Raw genomic sequence first — 24386 nt, forward strand, 5'->3', positions numbered from 1 at the left:
ATGCTTCCCTATGCTGTACCAGACCTCTCTGTGCTTTACAATGCTTCCCTATGCTTTACCAGACCTCTATGTGCTTTACAATGCTTGCCTATGCTTTACCAGACCTCTCTGTGCTTTACAATGCTTCCCTATGCTGTACCAGACCTCTCTGTGCTTTACAATGCTTCCCTATTATTTTACATTCACTGTGCTTTATTACAACTGTTTGCTTTATAAGCACATTTAAAAACAAACCATGGTAAACTAAACCTTACAAAAGTTTCCCATAGTAAAAGCATGGTAAAGTGTGATAAAGCATGGTGAAAGCACGGGTAAGCATGGTAAAGGATATAAAAAAAAAAAACTATGGTAAATGCATAGTAAACCCAAGCGGAAACTGCCAAATAACTGCAAATTTACTACAGTACACTTTTATAAGGTTAACAGAAAATTCACGGCAGGAAACAGCACACACCCAGGCCTGTGTACACCTCAGAAACTGAGTGTTTGCCAAGAGGGAGAGAAACAGTTTTATTAGCACAGCGGAGGAGGGAGAGAGGGAGGGAGGGAGAGAGGGAGAGGGAGAGAGGGAGGGAGAGAGAGGGAGGGAGAGGGAGAGAGGGAGGGAGAGGGAGAGAGGGAGGGAGAGTGTGTCAAAGAGCACGAAACAAAGCTGCCCAACTTCACAAAGCTTTGCATCTTTTCTTGGTCGAGAAAATCTTATAAACAATTTCAAACAGTTGTGACTCGATTACCCCCCAGACACACCCCTTGGTCCCAACAACAGACATTTTACTTTTCATTTTAAACTTGCAAAGGGAGAAGGCACACCCTTTACAGCATTGTCCAGGAGGGGAACTGGGACTTTTGTCAAGAACCACTGCTCCTTACACAAAGAAACAGTCAGAACAGTACGCCAGGGACCAGCGATAACAGAACAAATCACCTCACTGCTTTTTTAAGATAACTTTTCACACACAGAGCGATAAGAATGTTTAACGGCTGCGAATGAAACATTGCCCATATATAGAAATGATTCCATCTTTTAAAATAAGGGTTGTATGAGTGAAACAGCAACGCTGGCTGGCAGTGTTGACAGACTGCAGGTCAGGTCAATAAAGGTGGGGAGATTTGCTGTTAGAGTGGATCTCTATTACTGAAAATAGGACTTAAAAAGCCTGAACTGTGCCAAAGAGTCCTGTGGTAACCCGCTTCTATCAGGGGAGCCACTGGGGGATCCCACCCACTCCTTCTGCGTCTCCACCACACCACTGTTTATCCACAACCCCGATGGACAATTATTATTTATTTCTTAGCAGACGCCCTTATCCAGGGCGACTTACAGTCGTAAACAAAAATACATTTCAAGTATCACAGTACAAGTAATAATACAATTAAGAGCAAGATAAATACAATGACTTTGGTTCTATCAAGTACAACAAAATACGATTCAATAACGGAGCAGATAACAGTGTCAGTGATAGTTACATGAGGATATGATTAAATACAAAATACTACAGATTAAATAACACTTGACAGATTACAGTACTCTAAAGTACAGGATTAAATGCAGTAAAACAGGGGGCAGATAAGAGCAAGTAAAGCACATTTAAGGAAGGGTGATAAGTGTCCAGGGGGAAAAAACCAATGCAGGCGACTATGAAACCCTTATAGAAGTCTAGTACTTCCCTCTGCCCAATCCTGCACACTGACTGACTGACTTGTAGCCTCTGTAATTGGAGGCCTGCTCACGATGAAGTGGACGCAGACTTGCATGCAAGTAAACAAAACACGAAGAAGCCAACAAATAAAACACCAACACAGGTTTTTACAGCAGTGCTTAAATCGATTTATTTGACATGGTTTGACAAGACAACTTTTTTGAACTCCCTGAAAACATATTTTTCTAAATTGTATTTATTATTATTATTATTATTATTATTATTATTATTATTATTTTTGCAAGTACAATGGGTGACGCAGCAATAAAACACAAACAGGTACAGAACAGGATAGTTATTACCACCTGTGAAGAAGAACTACAAAAACAATAATCAACTTGCAATTTAAAAGAAAAGTCTGCAACGTGATTGCGATCCTGCTTTTTTTTCTTCTTGCTTTGTCACCATTGCTAAATGTACATCTTGAATGTGGTTGTTAATTATGGTTTTGCTGTGAATCGCTTACAATGGAAAAACCAGAACGGAGTGTGAGGGGCTTGCCTATGTAAACTGTGCTATCAGTGATAATGTTTAATCAATGCTATTGTGGGCACAGCAGTCACTCAAAGCACTCCCCCGCCCTATTGAGAAATGTTTGAAGTGGGAGATCTGAGGAGTTCGGGGGGGGGGGGGGGGGGGCGGGGGGACGGAGGTGGGGACATTAAACTCATAAGCTAACGTCTCTCCCGTTTGGCAACAAGTAAAGAAGCGAGAGAAAGAACACATAAAAAAAGATTTGAACAAGCGACACAAAATAAATAACGCAAGCGTAGGATTTTCTTTATTTGGCAGCCAGGATTTTTTTTAGTGGGGGAGACAGTAAGATGGGGGTTCGGCAGGTGGGGGTGGGGTTGTGTGGTTAAAGACAAGTAGAAACCATTGCCATGGCACCACACACACCCCTCCTATTTGTGCAAGCAGGATTTCCTACATCTATCTATAAAACAACAGCAATGGCAGCGCAGAAATCCTTTAACTTGGCAGCTGGCGGAACACAGTTCTAATATTGTTATTTGTGCTGTGTGGATTTCCCCTTGCTGTTGTATGGGGGCTTCGCCGTGGGTTCTGGGGGGGTTCAGTTGCTCCTCCTGTATTGAGCTATCATGGGCTTTCTCTCCAAGTCTGCTTCCACCTGGCTTTGAGCTTCCTTTGAGCTTGTCTGGAGAATGATGCGTGCCATGTCTCTATCTATCTCTCCCTATCTATCTCTATCTATCTATCTATCTCTCTCTGTCCCTATCTACCTATCTCACTATCTATCTCTCCCTATCTATCTCTCTATCTCTCTATCTATCTATCTCTCTCTGTCCCTATCTACCTATCTCACTATCTATCTATCTCTCCCTATCTATCTCTCTATCTATCTATCTATCTCTGTCCCTATCTACCTATCTCTCTATCTATCTCTCTATCTACCTCTCTAGAGAGACAGAGAGAGAGAGAGAGCGCTGAGCTCAAAGCCATTTGAAGACAGAATTAGATACTAAATGAACTCAGTGTTGGATAAGCAGGACCCAGAACCACTCAGAGTGACTGAAGCACACGCTGTTTTAAAACACCTAGAGAAATGTAAAGGATATCTGAAGCTTCCTACCTTTCCCCTGCTTTGTTCAGCACAGGTGAGTAATTTGCACACTCATGACTGCAACGCCCCTGGTCAACCTAACAGGTGTGTTGAGATAAGGCACATCATAGTTCAAACGCTATCATTTTCTATTTGTCTACTCCTCTACTACGTGTTATTTAGGTTGTTTTTTTTGGTTTGCAGATTTTTTGAACCCTTGCATTTTCCACATGCTGTCGCCATGCTTTATTACACTTGGCTGTGCTTTTACCACGGTGAGCTTTTATAAGGATTTTGTCGCGTTTAGATTTTATTAAAGTGTGAAAAACCGGGCCACACACCCGTAAACCATTCAGAGACTGGTTCCCAGTAATCTTCCCCCACTAAACCCAGTGCTTCTGCAAGCATAGCTGACAGTGGGACTTAACAGAGACGGCACACTTTTTTTTTTTTAACTCCTATCGATAACACAGGAAAATAATCAACAATACAGTTTTGGGGCAGATCAATTATTACAAAATCTCAATTAACTAACCCTACCACTCTCCCTCTCTCCCTCCCTCCCTCCTCTCTCTCTTCATTCAGTTTCATTCAGACGCGCTGGTTCTCTCGCACAGTGGGGTAGGAGGGCACTGTTTTTAATTTGCTCGTTCGTGTGTCATGCGGCCCTCATCCTTCCCAGTATTGATTTCTTTTTTATCCCAGCAGATCCTCATACTGCTTCCGGAAACAATCTCCGGCCGGGAAGAAATCCCAACAGCGCTCCTGGTACAACTTCCACACGTAGGACTCCTGAGAGAGACGGAGAGAGAGGGAGAGAAGGAGAGAGAGAGAAAGTGAGAGCAGAGCGCAGGGCAGTGTAAGGGGGAGAGAAGGAGAGAGGGAGAGGGGATAGTAAGGGGGAGATAATGAGGGGAGAGGGAGTGAGAGTGTAAAGGGAGGGGGGTGAGTATGGGTAAAAGAAAGACAGATGGGAAAAGGAGTGGAGAAGAGAATGAAAGGGGGTTGAGAAAGTATGGGAAGAAGGGTAAAGGGGGTGAGAGAGATAGAGAGAGTGGGAGAAAGAGAGGAAGAGATAGCGCAGTGGCTTCTGAACTCACCTGCCCTGTGTGTTCTGTGTCATCCTTATTAATCAAATACATCAGGAAGAACCTGAGAAGAAAAAAAAAACAGCAGTTCAGTTAAATGTTTCAATTAAAAACAACAACATTTCCATTTTTGTCAGTTTTTCATTAAGTAATAGGGAAAACCACAACATTCAATATGTTAGCGTCACATTAATCAGCAGGTTGCAATCGACTTTATGAAGCAAAATGAGTTCATTCTACAGGGGGATACAAAGCTGCAGGGTGCAGCTGGGTTCATTCTACAGGGGGATGCAAAGCTGCAGGTCACAGCTGGGTTCATTCTACAGGGGGATGCAAAGCTGCAGGTCACAGCTGGGTTCATTCTACAGGGGGATGCAAAGCTGCAGGGTGCAGCTGGGTTCACTCTACAGGGGGATGCAAAGCTGCAGGTCACAGCTGGGTTCACTCTACAGGGGGATGCAAAGCTGCAGGTCACAGCTGTACGTGTGGTTGGCGTGAGACTCACATGTAGTTGGCCAGATTGTGCTCCTCCAGCGTGTGCGTCTCGAAGCCGTGCGGAGTCGTGTCGAAGTAATCGCTCCCGATCCCGCAGATGAAGCACTTAGTCTGAGGAACACAAACAGGGATGGGGTCAGCCCACCGGACACAGAGAGGCGGACAGCAGCGCTGCACGAACCCTGTATAAGATTAATCGAGATCTCCGCAGAAATCAGGCACTGACAATCAGGGGAGGGTCGCTGCTGTCCATCGGGCTGATGCACCATTCAGAGTGAAACGAGTGTAGAAACAGCTGCCTGGGTTTGTGTGGATCGCTGTTCTCCTCCACAGAGTCTAAGAACAGCAGCGATCTTCACAAACCAAGCAGCTGTTTCTTCCCCCTTGGTTATACTAAGCATTTACCATACCTCTCTGTGCTTTACAATGCTTCCCTATGCTGTACTATACCTCTCTGTCATTTACAATGCTTCCCTATGCTGTACTATACCTCTCTGTGATTTACAATGCTTCCCTATGCTTTACCAGACCTCTCTGTGCTTTACAATGCTTCCCTATGCTGTACCACACCTATCTGTGCTTTACAATGCTTCCCTATGCTGTACTATACCTCTCTGTGATTTACAATGCTTCCCTATGCTGTACTATACCTCTCTGTGATTTACAATGCTTCCCTATGCTTTACCAGACCTCTCTGTGCTTTACAATGCTTCCCTGTGCTTTACCACATCTCTCTGTTCTTTACAATGCTTCCCTATGCTTTACCACACCTTTCTGTGCTTTACAATGCTTCCCTATGCTTTACCACACCTCTCTGTGCTTTACCATGCTTTCACTGTGATGTATCACACTTTACTGTGGGACTCTTCTATAAGGCTAATCCCGCTGTTTCAGTGCCTCAGTGCTGGCTCTGTAGAGAACACACAGCCCTGCTCCTCTCCACAGAAGTGACTCACCTCCATGTCCTCCTTCACTTGCTCCTGTTGGTCTCTCAGCTCTCCAAAGGCATCGATGATCAGACCTGGGGAGGAAGGGGGGCGACACAGCAGCACACTCATTTAACACTCTTCAGTTACTCTGTGGCAATGGCCTTCAGTAAGTGTTGCAGGCACGGGGTGAAAGGGGTTCATCCTTCATACCGTACTTCTTTCTTATTTATTTTTTTAGCCTTAACGCCACTACCAGGTAACTTAGGTACTCAATGATCGGTCAACCAGAAGCGTGCAATGACTCACCCATGTGTGCAATGCAGCCAGACAGGCACTCCTATAAGTGGTGTGTTGGTCATGGAGAAGCAACATTAATGTACTAACAAACGTTTCCAGACAAAGGAGTCTCACCCTGGATGATGGCCAGCAGGATGACAATGACGAAGAAGAAGAAGGTGATGTCGAAGACCACCCTGTACAGCTCGTACTCGTCCCCCGCGGGGTCCTCGATCTCGTCCCCGATCCCCCCGCCCGCCCGCACCCCCACGTACATGTGGAAGAGGTAGCACTGTGGAGAGAGGGGGAGGGGGGTGAGGGGAGACACGGAAAACACACACACAGAGATACAGACTGGCACACACAATAACACACACTCATATACCCAGAAAAAAAACCCACACAGAAATACAAATACTGTACAGGCACACACAGTCCTTCACGCACACACACACACAGTCCTTCACACACACACACACACACACACACAGTCCTTCACACACACACAGTCCTTCACACACACACACACACACACAGTCCTTCACACACACACACACACACACACAGTCCTTCACACGCACGCACACACGCGTGCACACACACACGCACACACAGTTCCTGGGACTCACAGTCATCATGTCATCGCACTTCATGTCCGGCTCATCCTCATCCTCGCTCTTGTTGTAGAACTTGCGGAAGAAGTTGAATGCGATGACGGTGTAGAGATACACCACCACCGCCAACAGCCCCACCGTCATCATGAGCTGCAGGAGAGAGCAGGGCGTCACACACACACAACAAGTCATCTGCCATACAAACACTCAAATAAACTTCAGTGACTTCCACTACAAGTCTGTCTCAGTGTCTTCAATAGAAACACTATAAGAAACTTAGTAAATTCAGTGACAAACGTTTCTCAGAAATCTTTCTCAATGACTGACGTTTCCACTAGAAGTCTCTCTCAATGACCGACGTTTCCACTAGAAGTCTCTCTCAATGACCGACGTTTCCACTAGAAGTCTCTCTCAATGACCGACGTTTCCACTAGCAGTCTCTCTCAATGACTGACGTTTCCACTAGAAGTCTTTCTCAATGACCGACATTTCCACTAGAAGTCTCTCTCAATGACCGACGTTTCCACTAGAAGTCTCTCTCAATGACCGACATTTCCACTAGAAGTCTCTCTCAATGACCGACGTTTCCACTAGAAGTCTCTCTCAATGACTGACGTTTCCACTAGAAGTCTTTCTCAATGCCTTCAATGTAATAAAGTCAGTGCCAACTTTTCCACTGGTAGTGTTTCCCGAAGCTCGCTGGCGCCCCCTACCTGCTTCCCGTTGTGTGTCACGGAGGACAGGATGGTGCGGAGCGTCTTGACCCCCATGGCGATGTCCAGAAGGTGACAGGCAAAGAAGAAGTTGTTGTAGTGGCCAAGCAACGACATGACCATGTACCAAACCAGGTAGAGGAAGGTCTGGAACAGAGAGAGGAGATATATATATATATTTTTTTTAATTATGTCTCAATCCTAAAATTCTAGGTGATGCAAAACTTTTGACCAGAGCTGTATATGTATATATCATATATATTGAATGAATTGACATATATAAAACACTGTGTGTATTATAAAGCTCTACTCACATTATCAGTGAAGACCACTCCATTCTTCCAGATCTGGTACTTGATGTCAATTGAGGTGATCCTGAGGAAAGACGAAGCCTTCATTATTCATCACAGCTTTCTCTCTCCCATGTCAGGAGATCTTCCTCCCCCCTTTCCATGCACCCATAATGATGTAAACAGTGTTGGATCTCAATAGAGGAGAGGGGAGAGAGGGGAGAGAGCAGAGAAAGAGAAGAGAGGAGAGAGAAGAGAAGAGAGGGGAGAGGAGAGAGAGGAGAGGAGAGAGACAGCAGAGAGGACAGAGAGAGAAGAGCAGAGAGAGAAGAGAGGGGAGAGGAGAGGTAGGAGAGGACAGGGGAGAGGAGAGGAGATAGAGGGGGGAGGACAGGAGAGAGACAGCAGAGAGGACAGAGAGAGAAGAGCGGAGAGGGGAGAGGAGAGATAGGAGGGAGGACAAGGGTTAAGGTTAGAGGAGAGAGAGGGGAGAGAGAGGAGCAGAGAGGGGAGAGGAGAGATAGGAGAGAGGACAAGGGTTAAGGTTAGAGGAGAGAGAGGGGAGAGAGAGGAGCAGAGAGGGGAGAGGAGAGATAGGAGAGAGGACAAGGGTTAAGGTTAGAGGAGAGAGAGGGGAGAGAGAGGAGCAGAGAGGGGAGAGGAGAGATAGGAGAGGACAGAGAGAGGAGAGGTGAGAGAGAGGAGAGATGAAAAAAAGAGAGGAGAGTCTCTGTTCACGCTCATCTCAGCCCTGTGCAGAAGCGACGGGAGACTCACCAGGACAGCACAGAGCTGTCGGGCTCCTGCTTCTTCTCATGCTGTGTGCTGATATCCAGAGAGGCCAGGTCCATCCCGAGCAGCTCCGCAATCCTCTCCCTGCCGTAGATATCACCGTACTTCTCCAGAACCTGTGGGCACAAAGGGAGGGGCATGTGGGATCAAGAGAGTGCTGTCTCCCTCCCTCCCAGTCCCTCCTCAGCACACACACACGCAAGCTCACCTTTCTCTTCACAAACTTGTCCCAGTAGTTGCTTGGGAAAGAGCTGTAGATACATATAAAACAAATACAAATTATTATTATTATTATTATTATTATTATTATTATTATTATTATTATTATTATTATCACCCTAAAGCCTGTAATAAATCTGTAAACCCTCTCCTCCCCCCAGTCCAGCCCAGTCCCTTACGGTGTGTTGAGGACCAGTCTGTCCCACTGTCCCTTGATGTCATCGTCCTCGGGCTGTTCAGTGATGTAGAGACCGTCAAATTCCAGCTTTCTGGCCAGCTCCTTCTCTCTCTTGAAGATGACCAGAGGAACCTGTTTGGAGAAAGGGACTGTGGCACTGAGACTCAGCCCTGCTGCACAGAGACTCAGCCCTGCTGCACAGAGACTCAGCCCTGCTGCACAGAGACTCAGCCCTGCTGCACAGAGACTCAGCCCCGCTGCACAGAGACTCAGCCCCGCTGCACAGAGACTCAGCCCTGCTGCACAGAGACTCAGCCCCGCTGCACAGAGACTCAGCGCCGCTGCACAGAGACTCAGCCCCGCTGCACAGAGACTCAGCCCTGCTGCACAGAGACTCAGCCCCGCTGCACAGAGACTCAGCGCTGCTGCACAGAGACTCAGCGCTGCTGCACAGAGACTCAGCCCCGCTGCACAGAGACTCAGCCCCGCTGCACAGAGACTCAGCCCCGCTGCACAGAGACTCAGCCCCGCTGCACAGAGACTCAGCCCCGCTGCACAGAGACTCAGCGCCGCTGCACAGAGACTCAGCCCCGCTGCACAGAGACTCAGCCCCGCTGCACAGAGACTCAGCCCCGCTGCACAGAGACTCAGCCCCGCTGCACAGAGACTCAGCGCCGCTGCACAGAGACTCAGCGCCGCTGCACAGAGACTCAGCCCTGCTGCACAGAGACTCAGCCCCGCTGCACAGAGACTCAGCGCTGCTGCACAGAGACTCAGCCCCGCTGCACAGAGACTCAGCCCCGCTGCACAGAGACTCAGCCCCGCTGCACAGAGACTCAGCCCCGCTGCACAGAGACTCAGCCCCGCTGCACAGAGACTCAGCGCCGCTGCACAGAGACTCAGCCCCGCTGCACAGAGACTCAGCCCCGCTGCACAGAGACTCAGCCCCGCTGCACAGAGACTCAGCCCCGCTGCACAGAGACTCAGCCCCGCTGCACAGAGACTCAGCCCCGCTGCACAGAGACTCAGCCCCGCTGCACAGAGACTCAGCGCCGCTGCACAGAGACTCAGCCCCGCTGCACAGAGACTCAGCCCCGCTGCACAGAGACTCAGCCCCGCTGCACAGAGACTCAGCCCCGCTGCACAGAGACTCAGCCCCGCTGCACAGAGACTCAGCCCCGCTGCACAGAGACTCAGCGCCGCTGCACAGAGACTCAGCGCCGCTGCACAGAGACTCAGCCCCGCTGCACAGAGACTCAGCCCCGCTGCACAGAGACTCAGCCCCGCTGCACAGAGACTCAGCGCTGCTGCACAGAGACTCAGCCCCGCTGCACAGAGACTCAGCCCCGCTGCACAGAGACTCAGCCCCGCTGCACAGAGACTCAGCCCCGCTGCACAGAGACTCAGCCCTGCTGCACAGAGACTCAGCCCTGCTGCACAGAGACTCAGCCCCGCTGCACAGAGACTCAGCGCTGCTGCACAGAGACTCAGCCCCGCTGCACAGAGACTCAGCCCTGCTGCACAGAGACTCAGCGCTGCTGCACAGAGACTCAGCGCCGCTGCACAGAGACTCAGCCCTGCTGCACAGAGACTCAGCCCCGCTGCACAGAGACTCAGCGCTGCTGCACAGAGACTCAGCCCTGCTGCACAGAGACTCAGCGCTGCTGCACAGAGACTCAGCCCCGCTGCACAGAGACTCAGCCCCGCTGCACAGAGACTCAGCCCCGCTGCACAGAGACTCAGCGCTGCTGCACAGAGACTCAGCCCCGCTGCACAGAGACTCAGCCCCGCTGCACAGAGACTCAGCCCCGCTGCACAGAGACTCAGCCCCGCTGCACAGATTGTATTTGTTCTGTAACTTAACTTCTATTAAACACGGAAGACACATTTGTCACTGAATTCATGAAGACCCATGTAGGGAAACGACACTTGAGAGATCAGCCAGTAGCCATTAAGAAAACAGTATGTGAATATATATCGGTATGCAATACATTGGGTCTTGTACATTTTCTTTACTTGTGCAACTTTGCAGTGGTCCGTTAGGTAAACTGTAAATTGATTTGAGTTTGTTTCTAGGACTCGGACTTGGACTCGAATGATAGTGACTCGGACCCGGACTTGGACCCTGATGACTCAGACTCAACTAAGTCTGTTATTCAGTCATTTAGCGGATGCTTTTATCCAAAGCGACGTAGAGACTATGGGGGTGAGCTATGCATCATCAACTGCTGCTGCAGAGTCACTTCCGATAGGACCTCGTTTGTTTTACGTCTCATCTGAAGGACGGAGCACAAGCAGGTGAAGTGACTTGCTCAGGGTCCCACAGACAGTGAGTCAGTGGCTGAGCCGGGATTTGAACCTCCTGGGATGAAGTCCTATTCTTTAACCACTGGACCCCCAAGCCCTCAATGGACAACAGCACTCAAACATCCCTGCTCTCTTACCTTGAGGCAGTTGTACCCGATGATGCAGAGGAAGGAGATGAGAGTGTGGAGGATAGAGAGGAAGAAGAGGGTGGGCTGCATGTACCCTGTACTCTCCTCCAGGAAGAAAAAGACCACACTGTCCTCCTCATCCTCATCCCCTCCTTCCTCGAACCCGGATCCTTCCATCTCCTGCTCGAACAGACCCGAACCTTCGAAATCATCGTCGCCAGAGGGGGACTCTGACACCTTTCAAAAACAAAATGCACAGAACATCCCTAATAAGAGAGTTTCCCACAGTAACATCACAAACTGTGATACAGCACAGTGTGTGTGTGTGTGAGTGTGTGTGAGTGTGAGTGTGTGAGTGCGTGTGTGTGAGTGTGAGTGTGAGTGTGCGTGTGTGCGTGCGTGCGTGCGTGCGTGCGTGTGCGTGTGCGTGTGTGTGCGTGCGCGTGCGTGAGTGTGTGTGTTTTCTTGCTGAAAGGAGCTCTGGTCTGCAGTAGCGTGGCTGTACCTTATAGAACAGCAGGATGAAGTTGAGGGCGAACGACACAAACAGGGCCAGGAAGCGCAGGTTATAGAAATTTCTGGACAGGTAGTTCTGGGGAAACAAAGAAAAGAAAAAAAAAAGAAGTAAAGATTTGTTTTTGCTCCAAAGCACCTTTCAAGCCAACAGTACAGAAAATTATAAAATTATAAAATTATAAAAATGTAGCACTGTATTTCTGTGTCCCCTCATGCTTTTCCCTTGGTTACACCCTGGTTTGCTGTGTTTATCAGTGCTTCAGCACGCTTTCACTTGACTTTGTTTTTACAGTGGAAAACTTTCATAAAATAGAGGCCAGTGCTTTTTTGGCATATTTAACGGTATAAAAACGTGACTTACTATTAAACATGAAAAAGTGTTTTTACAAACATTCTTATACAAATTATACCAAACAGATTCTTCTGTTCTATGCCTGAGGTGTTAACGCTTCCTCATTGATTTGCGATTTCTGTTTCGAAGCTCTTACCAGGAACTTGATCCTCTGAATCTCCATCTCGCTCCAGAACTGGAACTCGCCCTCGGGTTCTGCCGGCTTCTTCTCTCTCTTCGTCTTCTTCTTGTGGGCCTCTTCCTCTGCCTCTCCTCCCTCCTCTGCCTGCTCGCCCCCCTCCTTCGCTGCCTTCTCTCCATTCTCCATACTGCGAGAGAGAAAGAGAGTGAGAACCAACAGAGGAGGAGAGGGGGACAGAGGGAGCAGGGAGGGAGTGTGAGAGGGGTTTGTGTGCGAGAGAGGAGGAGAGTGTAAAATAGGAGAGAGGGGAGAGGATCAGAGAGATGGAGAGGGCAGAGAAAGGGAGTGTGTGTGACAGAGAGGGAGGGAGAGAGCAGGTGAGCATGAGAGAGGGGAGAAACAGAGAGAGAGAGAGAGAGCGGGACAGAGATACGGAGGAGAGAACGATAGAAGAGAGTGAGGGAGAAACAGAGTGAGGGGGAAGGGGAAGAGATAGAGATCCTCACTCTGCTTTTTCAGGCTCTGGTGGGGGCTCCTCGATCACTTTGGTTTCTTGTGTCTCATCCTCCGGTTGCTTGAAAAAAAAAAAGAAAAGAAAAGAGAAGAGAATAAAGTGGGCTTCAGAGCAGATGCACACACACACAACCCGAGAGAAAAAACTGAGAAGGGGGGAGTTCAGGGAACTATGAACAGATTATTCAATTAAGAAAAAATCAGGTGAGGGGTCACCTGATTTTTTCTTAACTGAATCAGGTTAGGGGTCACCAGTGTTGATCAGGCTAATTTACCATTCCAAGCGAATGGTTTTCTTATGTTCCTGGTAGGCTGCTCCTTGCATTTACAGTATAACTCTCTTTGGTATGCTTTTATTATAGTCAACTTTTATGTAAGGGATTACAACCACCCATCCATCCAAATTTTCCCCAAAACCCGTGACTCGGGACAGTGGCTAGCTGGTCGGCCGCTGGCTGTCTCCACCTTTATAGCCTATGTTGGTTAACTTATTGCAGAGCTCAATTCCCCACTTTTCTATTTCTGCTGTGATTTGGTTTTGTTATGTGTTTGTTGTTCTTTGCTATGTTACAGATTCTGTTTATAAAATACAAAAATTGTTCACAAAAAAAAAAAAAAAACACGCTAAAAAACCAAAGAGCTCTCACCACTTTCCTCTTGGCTATCGGGGATCCTTCGGGGGTGGGGGGCTCGACGGTGGTGGTCTCCCCGATATCCCCCAGCCCCCCGGGGGGTCCCAGCTCCTTCCTCTCTGCCCCGTGCATGTCAGCTGAGTCGTCTGCGGTCTCCTCCCCCTTCGAGGGGTCCAGCGAATCCGCCGTCCCTGCAGCCTCCTGCTCCTCCTTGCTCCCCCCCTCGCTGGGCAGGTCCCCGTGGACCTCATCCTGGGTCGGGTCAGGCATGCTGGCCAGGATCTCCGTCACGGTGATGTTCTTGGCCCCCTCGACCAGCCCTCCCCCGAAGAGGGTGGTCCAGATCAGCAGGAAGAAGCCCTTGCAGAAGCTGTAGGCGAAGTGCAGGATGCCCATCAGCAGAGCCCAGAAGAAGGACCACAGCCCCACCACCATCTCCTTCAGGGTCATCCTCTTGAGCCTGCGGAACTGCCTGCGCAGGTTCCGGAACGTGAACATGCCCAGGAACTCCAGAAATCCGTTGACGAACTCCGAGAAAGCAGACCCGGGCTCGGCGGCATCGCCTCCTCCTTCCCCTTCCCCTCCTCCTTCCTCTCCTCCTCCTCCTCCTCCTCCTCCTCCTTTTCCCTCCTCCTCGTCGCTCTCCTCCTTCCCTTCCTCCTCCTCGCACTCCGAGATCTGCGAGGCAATCTGCATCTCAAAGATGGTGTCCTCGCAGAAGTTCACGAACATCTCCATCTTCTCGGACTCGCCGCCCTCGTTCACCACATCGAAGATGAACTGCCGCTTGGACTCCTTCACCTGCGGCATCTCCCACTGGGCGCGGTTGGTCTCGCTGATCTCGAAGTAGATGCGCTCGATCCTCTTGCTGGGACCCATCACCTCGATGCGCCCCAGGAAAGGCTGGAAGTACCCCAGGATGCTCTCTGCCTGCTCCAGGAACCCCTGGAGCCGCGTGTCGTGGGGGACGTGCTCCGAGAGGTTGGTGAGCAGCACGGCGATGTTGAAGCCGATGTCCTTGGCGGGCTCCTGGAAGCGGTTGGCAAACTCCTCGTAGTTGATCATCTCGTTCTCGTCGGCCTCGGAGCAGGAGAGCAGGAACTGGATCTCCGAGGGGGTGTACTGCTTCTGGCTGTCCATGGCTTTCTGGAAGTCCTTCTTGGAGATCAGCCCCCGCATGTCGGTCACGTAGTCCATGAAGGCGTCGGAAGCCACGATGTCCTTCAGCTTCAGGAACATGTCGAAGAACTTGAGGATCATCTCCACGTTGCTGGAGGACTCCACCAGCATGTCCACCATCTGACGGGCGATGGTCCCGTTCACGACGTTACCTGTGGGGGGGGTGAGCAAACGATCAAAGGATGGACCTACTTTGAACCTTTTAATGTACAAGGGACATATGTATCCTCCCACAAATTTACATTATGCTAACTTTCTCATTTTTCCAGTGAGGAGCATGAAACAGGGTTTATAAATCTGTGATCACTCTCACTCTCAGAAGAAACCATTTGAACAGGAAGCGCTCAATTCCTTGTATAGGGTTAAAATTCCCATATTGAGCTCTAATATGGACCAACGTGGCTTTCTATATATGGAACACTTTTAAAATTTTGAAAAATCACTCATAAATATTTATTTTTGAAATGTGACCAGGGTTGCGCATCCTGTAAATGCTGGCTGTGCCCAGGATCTCGTTCAGTAAATTGGAATGTTTTTTATTAATCTGTCATGTTTTTGTTTGGTATCGCTGTGTACCTTCCAGCAGGGAGAGCAGCATGACCACCATGTCCTTCTGCAGGTCCAGCAGCTCCTTCAATAAACCGATCTGGCTGGAGTCCTGCAACAGAAACAAGGGAGACAGTGAGGGAGCACAGCAGACACTGGTAAAAAAAACACTGATCGTTTTCTCTGATTATTCATCGCATAAGATGATACTCGAGGCCCTTTACCAGAGATTGGAGACCTCGTGTTGACCAATCAGGTTAAAGGAAATCTCCGATCCACTTTCTCATGTGCATTATTGAGAAAAAAACAGGCACTTTCATTTTAAAACACGACAGACTAGATTTTCCAAGCGTCTTTAATTAAGTCCTATTAATTAAAAACTGGAACCAAACAGCCTAGTGATATGTTTCAAGTACTCTTAAACTCTCTCAGTGTGTTTTTCATTTTTCATTTTGTCACATTAACAAAGGGAGTTAATAAAGAAGGAAGGAAACTCTTTGAAAATACAGCCCGGTATATCTGGTAACTACCATGATTTAAAATGAAACCACACTTGTGCCGTAACATGTGTTTCTTTCAAAACTCCACATCTGGAGACCTGTGTAGCCAACTGTGCTTTTTCTGGATTTTATTTTTATGTTCATTCAATGCTTCAGATTACAAAGTATTGATTTAAACAGGGAACGTACATTCATTCAATGCTTCAGATTCTGATTATGTGTTGATTTGAACAGGGTCGTACATTTTCAGATAAATAATAATGATGGTACAACTATGAAATGTTTTTGGGGTAGGAGTGAGGTGATGAATGAACTCCATTGACGACCCCTCATGAGGCTGTAAGGGGGGATAGGTTGGGGTTGGGCAGGTTCTGCATTGTAACCAATTTAACGAGGAGACAGATTGTCAGAACTACTGTACTCTAAGGGCAAAATTCACAAAGAAATTTACTCCAAACCATCGCTTGCATTTCTAAAACAAATAACAATAAACCATTTTAGACAGACTCAATGCCCCTTAATTAAACATTTGAGTTATTCATTTCTGGGTTGGTAGCTTTACTGGGTGAGATTTTATGACTGTCTGAAAAAAAAAAAAAAAATCATGCTAATGACAAATTGGAGTAAATGTTTTTGAGAATCCAGAGCATTGTCTGTTTCTTTTTTGGTGAATTAAAGTCTTTAAAATCGATTCAAAGCTTTGTGAACGTGGGCAGCTTTGCTTCACCCCCTCTCCCTCTCTCTCTCTCGCCCCCCCTCCTCTGTGCTGATCACACTGCCTTCGAGAATCCAGCCCAAACCTGTCATGACCACATTTATTAATGACATGTTATCGTGTGCATTAATGTTACTAATGAATGTTATTAGTGAGTGGTGTTGTACGTATGCTTTAACGTTAATACAGAGTTTAAGATTCGGCACTCTTCAGACCTCTCTCTCTCTCTCTCTCTCTCTCTCTCTCAATCACACTCTCACTCTCTCACTCACTCTCTCTCACTCACTCTCTCTCTGGTCTTACCTCACTGTGAGTTCTAGTCCAAAAGTGGTCCTTGTGGGCATTCCAATAACAAATACAGGGTAAAAAAAAGAGACAAAACAAGTGCCTGTGTGTGTGTGTGTGTGTGTGTGTGTGTCAGTGTGTGTGTGTGTGTGTGTGTGTGTGTGTCAGTGTGTCAGTGTGTGTCTCAGTGTGTGTGTGTGTGTGTCAGTGTGTGTCTCAGTGTGTGTGTGTGTGTGTCTCAGTGTGTGTGTGTGTGTGTGTGTGTCAGTGTGTCTCAGTGTGTGTGCGTGTGTGTGTGTGTCAGTGTGTGTCAGTGTGTGTGTGTCAGTGTGTGTGTGTGTGTGTGTGTGTGTGTCAGTGTGTCAGTGTGTCAGTGTGTGTGTGTGTGTCAGTGTGTCTCAGTGTGTGTGCGTGTGTGTGTCAGTGTGTGTGTGTCTCAGTGTGTGTGTGTGTGTGTGTCAGTGTGTGTGTGTCTCAGTGTGTGTGTGTGTGTGTGTCAGTGTGTGTGTGTCTCAGTGTGTGTGTGTGTGTGTGTGTGTGTGTGTGTACAGTACATGCAAACCCACTTTTATTTACTTATAAACTTGGTGAAACTGGCTTTGTCCATTTCATCGATTGTAACACTAAAAGCAACTTTTTTTACTCACTTTAGACTACAAGTCTTTCTCAATTACCTTGTTTATATAAATAATATAATCTAATGCAAGCTACCTGTACAAAAAGAACTGATTTAAATAATTGATTAACATGCATTTACCATAGTTTACCTCTGTGCTTTACCATGCTTTCACTGTGCTTTATTAAACTTTGCTGTGCTTTTACTATGGGACACTTTTATAAGGGTTAGTTTACCATGGTTTGTTTATTAATATGCTTTACCAGACCTCTCTGTGCTTTACAATGCTTCCCTATGCTTTACCAGACCTCTCTGTGCTTTACAATGCTTTCTTGTGCTTTACAATGCTACCCTATGCTTTACCAGACCTCTCTGTGCTTTACAATGCTTCCCTATGCTTTACCAGACCTCTCTGTGCTTTACAATGCTTCCCTATGCTTTACCACACCTCTCTGTGCTTTACAATGCTTCCCTATGCTTTACCAGACCTCTCTGTGCTTTACAATGCTTCCCTATGCTTCCACTGTGCTGTATTACACTTTGCTATGCTTTTACTGTGGTAAATCTTTTGTCAAATAACTGTATACAACTGTTAATGTATAATAGCAATGACTGCTCTACAGTTATGGATGAACTCTCATTTCAATATATTGATTGCACAGTGTTCTGCACAGCGCAACACAGCATTTTTTCTGTTATGACTAATCTGTTGTGTAAGAGGCTGTGAATATAAGGGGATTTACAGTATACTATATTAATATTATTATATTATTACTTTATATTAACACAGGGCTGTCAAACGAAGATCCCCACTGCGGTTTCTTGCATATGGATGCAAATTCATATGAGTTTCAATAGAGTTTCACAGGCTTGCAAAATAAAGAAATAGGTTTTTTGCTGTTGTTCTTTTCTAACAATTTTTTTTTTCCAGTCCTGAAGATATATATATATATATATATATATATATATATATATATATATATATATATATATACAGTAAATAGCCATATGTTGGAAATCGTAAGAATTTGCGGCCATTATTTTAAAGTCTAACCTGGATTTTTAATATGGAACTGACAATTCAACTATTACAAATTGAATTAGGGTGTGTGTGTATGTGTATATATATATGTAGTTTCCCTGTAGTTTCCAACCAGGCAGACAGCGGGCACTGTGTGTGGATGGCAGGTTAGGTCAGGGGTGCAGGGGGGAGTGTTAAAAAAATAAATAAATAAATGAACAAAATGAAAAAAATGAACAAAAAATGACCTTGCTGCGACAGTGTTATACAGTGCATGTTTCTGCAGAAAAGCAAACACTGGCAATCAGAGGCAAAGTCAAGCGTTTACCCTGTCAGTCCCCTCTGTCTCTGTACATCTATATATCTATATTAGAAATAGGCAGTGCAGTGGTGCCCGCAGGTCTTGACGCTATCCCATATTATTTTGTAGAGAAAAGCAACACATGCAAATTATTTTTTCAGGAGGGGGGGATAGAAAATAAATGATTAATAATAATAATAATAATAATAATAATAATAATAATAATAATAATAATAATAATTATAAAAAACACATCACATATTCTTATTCTTGTGTTCCATTGGGCCATCTCCTGTTCTGAATCCAATCGAGAGGAATAGACAAGGTTGCATAGGTCAGGAGATGTCAAACTGACAGAATATTGGGCAGATTCAACCTAATCTGTTGGTATAAGATTGACAAACAGCCCTGCCCCCCCCCCACCCCCACACACACACACGTGTGCAAACGCTTGTTCTAGGGTCGGAGCAGTAACTGGTTACAGTGACATTGCAGATCATTTGTTTAGCCTAATTTGAATATACATTGTGTGCTGAAAAGAGATTCTGGAGGGTCTACAGGATGAGAGTTTGGCTTTTTTTGTCCAGAATGATAAGCCTGGGGTTTAAACGTGACGGGAAGGAATCAAACACACATGAATATAGTTACAGCTTTAACTGGGCTTCGGAAAAGCTATTGAATTCAGGCGTTTCGCCTCTACTACAGGAGGGAACATTAAAAGGGAGCCGGTTCAAGTGCATCGCGGCTGTCCTGATAACTCTGCGGCGTCAATTACCATCCAACACTAGACTGTAGGACACATCATGCTTTGCCAAGTCATTCAGAAGCACTAATAAAAGCTGGAAGGCAGCCACACCTAATAATACAAGGATAAGATGTGCTCCAGTGGGTGTCAGTGCTGACGATGAAGACGTTTCGCTTATTTATTTATTAATATTATTCTACGCATGTGGCAAAAAAATAAGAACCACTGCAGTTTCTTTGCTTTTTCGATTTTTCTATTCAGCTGCTAATGATTAGTCGACTGATTCGTTGTCAACCCTTTTGGGCACCACTGTTACAGTGAGTATATACAGTACAGCTAGGGCTAAAGGCTTTGTATCACCCTATTGAATGAACACACTTTGCGTCATCGTTGAATAATGTCACGTTAACATATTGAATCACACACTGCTTTGTAGTTTTCCGTATACTTCGCGAAAAAACTGACAAAAATGTAATGTGTCATTTCTAAATCTAAAATGAAATGCTGTACTGCTACCATGGCTTCTGGTAGAGTTTTGCGATACAGTTTCGTAGTTTCTTTGATTACATGATGTTAAATAAAGATCTAAATTATGTTCATATATATATATATATATATATATATATATATATATATATATATATATATATATATATATATATTTAATTATGTCTCAATCCTAAAATTCTAGGTGATGCAAAATGTTTGGCCACAGCTGTATATGTATTTATATAGCATTTGGTTTTATAAATAACTGTCCTGTATTATTATCAATACTATTGCGATTGTTTGAAGCAGAGGCACTGAAGGGGTTAAAGGATGAAATAAAGCCACAACAAATAAAAAAGCTTCGAGAAAATCAAAATGAATGGAATAAAGCGAGCCTCTGTCTGTCTCTGCTCAGACAGTAAATAATACCATTGCAACCAAGCCGTCTGAATTCAGAGCGCTCCCCCCTGCCCCCCCCTCACTCTCTACACTGTGAGTCTGAATTCAGAGCGCTCCCCCCTGCCCCCCCCTCACTCTCTACACTGTGAGTCTGAATTCAGAGCGCTCCCCCCTGCCCCCCTCACTCTCTACACTGTGAGTCTGAATTCAGAGCGCTCCCCCCTGCCCCCCCCTCACTCTCTACACTGTGAGTCTGAATTCAGAGCGCTCCCCCCTGCCCCCCCTCACTCTCTACACTGTGAGTCTGAATTCAGAGCGCTCCCCCCTGCCCCCCCTCACTCTCTACACTGCGAGTCTGAATTCAGAGCGCTCCCCCCTGCCCCCCCCTCACTCTCTACACTGTGAGTCTGAATTCAGAGCGCTCCCCCCTGCCCCCCCCTCACTCTCTACACTGTGAGTCTGAATTCAGAGCGCTCCCCCCTGCCCCCCCTCACTCTCTACACTGTGAGTCTGAATTCAGAGCGCTCCCCCCTGCCCCCCCCCACTCTCTACACTGCGAGTCTGAATTCAGAGCGCTCCCCCCTGCCCCCCCCTCACTCTCTACACTGTGAGTCTGAATTCAGAGCGCTCCCCCCTGCCCCCCCCACTCTCTACACTGCGAGTCTGAATTCAGAGCGCTCCCCCCTGCCCCCCCCTCACTCTCTACACTGCGAGTCTGAATTCAGAGCGCTCCCCCCTGCCCCCCCCTCACTCTCTACACTGTGAGTCTGAATTCAGAGCGCTCCCCCCTGCCCCCCCCTCACTCTCTACACTGCGAGTCTGAATTCAGAGCGCTCCCCCCTGCCCCCCCCTCACTCTCTACACTGTGAGTCTGAATTCAGAGCGCTCCCCCTGCCCCCCCCAACTCTCTACACTGTGAGTCTAAATTCAGAGCGCTCCCCCCTGCCCCCCCCCTCACTCTCTACACTGTGAGTCTGAATTCAGAGCGCTCCCCCCTGCCCCCCCTCACTCTCTACACTGCGAGTCTGAATTCAGAGCGCTCCCCCCTGCCCCCCCCTCACTCTCTACACTGTGAGTCTGAATTCAGAGCGCTCCCCCCTGCCCCCCCTCACTCTCTACACTGTGAGTCTGAATTCAGAGCGCTCCCCCCTGCCCCCCCCTCACTCTCTACACTGTGAGTCTGAATTCAGAGCGCTCCCCCCTGCCCCCCCCTCACTCTCTACACTGCGAGTCTGAATTCAGAGCGCTCCCCCCTGCCCCCCCCTCACTCTCTACACTGCGAGTCTGAATTCAGAGCCCTCCTTCCTACTGCGATCTCCTCCAAAACGGCTTGGCTGAAATTTAAAAAATGAAAACAAAGACACTCCCCCCTGCCCCCCACCCCTCCCAATATAACCCCCCAGCGCTGCATTGCGTGAGACTATGCGTGAGATGACAGAAAGGGTCTTACGCCATTCCGGGATCCGGCTGGAAGGTGCATCTGTTACACATCAGAATAAAAATGTTATTTAGAAACATTTTTAACACCATTTTTGTATTTGCGTCTCTCTCCCTCCCCCTGCCCCCCCTACATTCTGTAATTCTGTTACATCTGCAGCACCGGTGGAGTTCACAACAGGTGTCTCTGTCTCTGTCTCTGTCTCTGTCAAAGCACACTAGGGCGCAGGTTACTGCTCAGTCAGGGAATGTTGTGAATTCCACAAGCTCTGTTTAAATGCTCTGCTGTCTGGATGTCTTGTTCAAACAAAATATTTCAGCTGTCAGAGAGTTCTGTGTCACATTGCTTTGTTTTTTTTTTTTCATATTGCTAACCTACTAGTTTTTTTCCATTCCTTTTGCCCTCTTGATCATAACCACTGCACTTCATGCTTCTGTGACAGGGAGAGAGACGTTCGTTCTTATAAATAAAAATACAAAAATGCTGCAGAGAGCAGGTTAACATGACGTGTAACAGAGTGAGTTAAAACAGAAAACATTAGAACAAAAAATTCAAATACTGTCAGTAAAAACAATACATTAAAAGAAACCAAAAACAACAGCAGCAAAAACTGTTTTTAATTCACGTTATTCCATTCTAAACAGCTCTGGCCAAAAGTGATGCATCCCCCTCTATATAGAATTAACTTTGAATTTAAAATAAAGTGGACTAAAACCTGCTCAATAATGTTACGTTAACATACTGAACTACATACTGCTTTATGCTTTGCCCACATACTTAACGAAAAACTGACCATTTTAAAATTTCGAAATCTAATACGAAACACTATTATGGCACACTTTTGCGATTTAATTTTACAATGTCTTTGATTACATTAAAGTCTCAATCCTAAAATTCTAGGCAATGCATAACATTTGGCCACAGCTGTAGGTCTATATGCCTGACTGCATCTCTCACAATACAAGTCAGTATATGCTAGTCTAGTCTGTACTGTGGACTGTATTGGTCTGTAATGCAGCTTGCCAGAGATTGGAAACCATTTACAGAGTCAGTCCAGGTTAGTGATCAGCGAAAAATGCCACTGACTTGCTAGGGAGTGTAAAGCAAGTGATCCACTGAGCTGTGATCTGCAGCAACAAGCCCAGCTCTGGCTGTCACCATGCTTTAGGAAGGGGTGTAACTACAGACTCATGTCCCGATACGCAGTGACGTGATGCGCATCCAATACATCTGATAGCCAGGGTGGGCTACATGTATGCTTCATAACAAGATCACACTGCCTTTAAACGATGGACCATTTTGTTAAAAAACTAAAATTACACAAAACGACAAGGGTATGTATTCATACTAACTATAAAACATACTTATCGTGTTCATTATGAGCATTATTATTGTATATTATTATTATGATTACTACCATTACCATTATAATTCATCTAATTGTCATTATCATCATCATTATTATTATTAGCATTGCCATTTTCATCATGATCATCCTCATTATCAGTCAGTCTGTATCCCTGGCTGTCTGAAGCACTGTCAGGGTGGATGGTGGTGTGTAAGCAGCTTACCTGGGCGAGCTTCATCATCATGTGAGCGAAGACGTGTAGAAAGCCAACCACTGCATCCCACAGCCTGCTGTGAGCCAGAGACTGCTGGTTACCAGTGCAGGGGCCCTGGAGGTAGGGGGGGAGAGAGAGAGAGAGAGAGAGAGAGAGAGAGAGAGAGAGAGAGAGAGAGAGAGAGAGAGAGAGAGAGAGAGAGAGAGAGAGAGGGCTCAGGGCAGGGCAGGGCACAGGAATGCACAGGGGTAACCCTGCAGTATGTCATGAACTTCAGACACTAAAACAGCAACGTTGAAATGGATTGATCTAGTCTCTGTTAACTTGTTCAGTCATAAAGTGGATTTGCTGCAGGCCGATACTGGAACGGGCTGGACTGTGCAGTTTTATTGGCCTGCTTTTGGTGACGTGTTTTAATGTATGTATTGTATTATGCTGTCGCATCTCTGCTGTTTTTATTATTTTATGATTGGTGCTAATTTAATTCTACGTTGTTTTGCTGGGTCACCATTGTTGCTCTTAATGTTTTTTTTTTTTAATCTGTTTAAATAAAGGAATTGATCAATTGATTGACCAATTAATCAGTCGATCAATAAGTCAGTCAATCAATGACTTACTGATCGGTGGATTGACTGACTGACCGACCAACTGATTGATTGATCGATGCATTGACTAACCAATGGAGTGATTAATTGACTGATGGATTGGTTGACTCATCAGCCTCACCTGGATGTACTCAGTCAGGCTGTTGAAGACCTGCTTGGCAACGGTCATTGCTTTGGAGAAGTTTCGCTTGCCCTGCTCGTCAATCAGGTCCTTCCCAGAGTAGTACCAGTAGAAATCACTGATGGACTCCTGGGTGGGGGAGGAGAAGGGAGAACGTATACAGTATATACTGATATAAACATTAAATAAGTTGAATGGAAGCATATTCAAATGTAAAGCTTCCTTAACATTCACAATTCAACCTGATCTTTTAAACCCATATATATATATATATATACACACACTTTTGACCATAGCTGTATATTATTATTTGTTTATTTAGCAGATGCCTTTATCCAAGGCGACTTACAGAGACTAGGGTGTGTAAACTATGCATCAGCTGCAGAGTCACTTACAACTAGGTCTCACCCGAAAGACGGAGCACAAGGATGTTCAGT

General features: G+C 46.5%; 1 protein-coding gene across 1 annotated transcript in view; it reads right to left on the reverse strand.

The window, feature by feature from the left end:
- Nucleotides 1-1889: 1889 nt before the first annotated feature.
- LOC117415496 (ryanodine receptor 1-like) overlaps nt 1890-24386 on the reverse strand; it is a gene marked incomplete in the record, with an annotated part of 96898 nt that continues 74401 nt past the window's right edge. The window contains 21 exon segments of the mRNA XM_059026618.1: nt 1890-4056; nt 4365-4416; nt 4858-4958; nt 5804-5868; nt 6188-6344; nt 6682-6816; nt 7380-7526; nt 7694-7754; nt 8447-8577; nt 8670-8712; nt 8860-8990; nt 11303-11530; nt 11799-11885; nt 12298-12469; nt 12789-12856; nt 13443-14758; nt 15183-15264; nt 16671-16700; nt 21674-21703; nt 23233-23337; nt 23950-24078. Coding sequence (XP_058882601.1) covers nt 3961-4056; nt 4365-4416; nt 4858-4958; nt 5804-5868; nt 6188-6344; nt 6682-6816; nt 7380-7526; nt 7694-7754; nt 8447-8577; nt 8670-8712; nt 8860-8990; nt 11303-11530; nt 11799-11885; nt 12298-12469; nt 12789-12856; nt 13443-14758; nt 15183-15264; nt 16671-16700; nt 21674-21703; nt 23233-23337; nt 23950-24078 — 3366 coding nt within the window.

This window comes from Acipenser ruthenus, chromosome 7 (assembly GCF_902713425.1).
Source record: "Acipenser ruthenus chromosome 7, fAciRut3.2 maternal haplotype, whole genome shotgun sequence".
NCBI classification, from domain to species: domain Eukaryota; kingdom Metazoa; phylum Chordata; class Actinopteri; order Acipenseriformes; family Acipenseridae; genus Acipenser; species Acipenser ruthenus.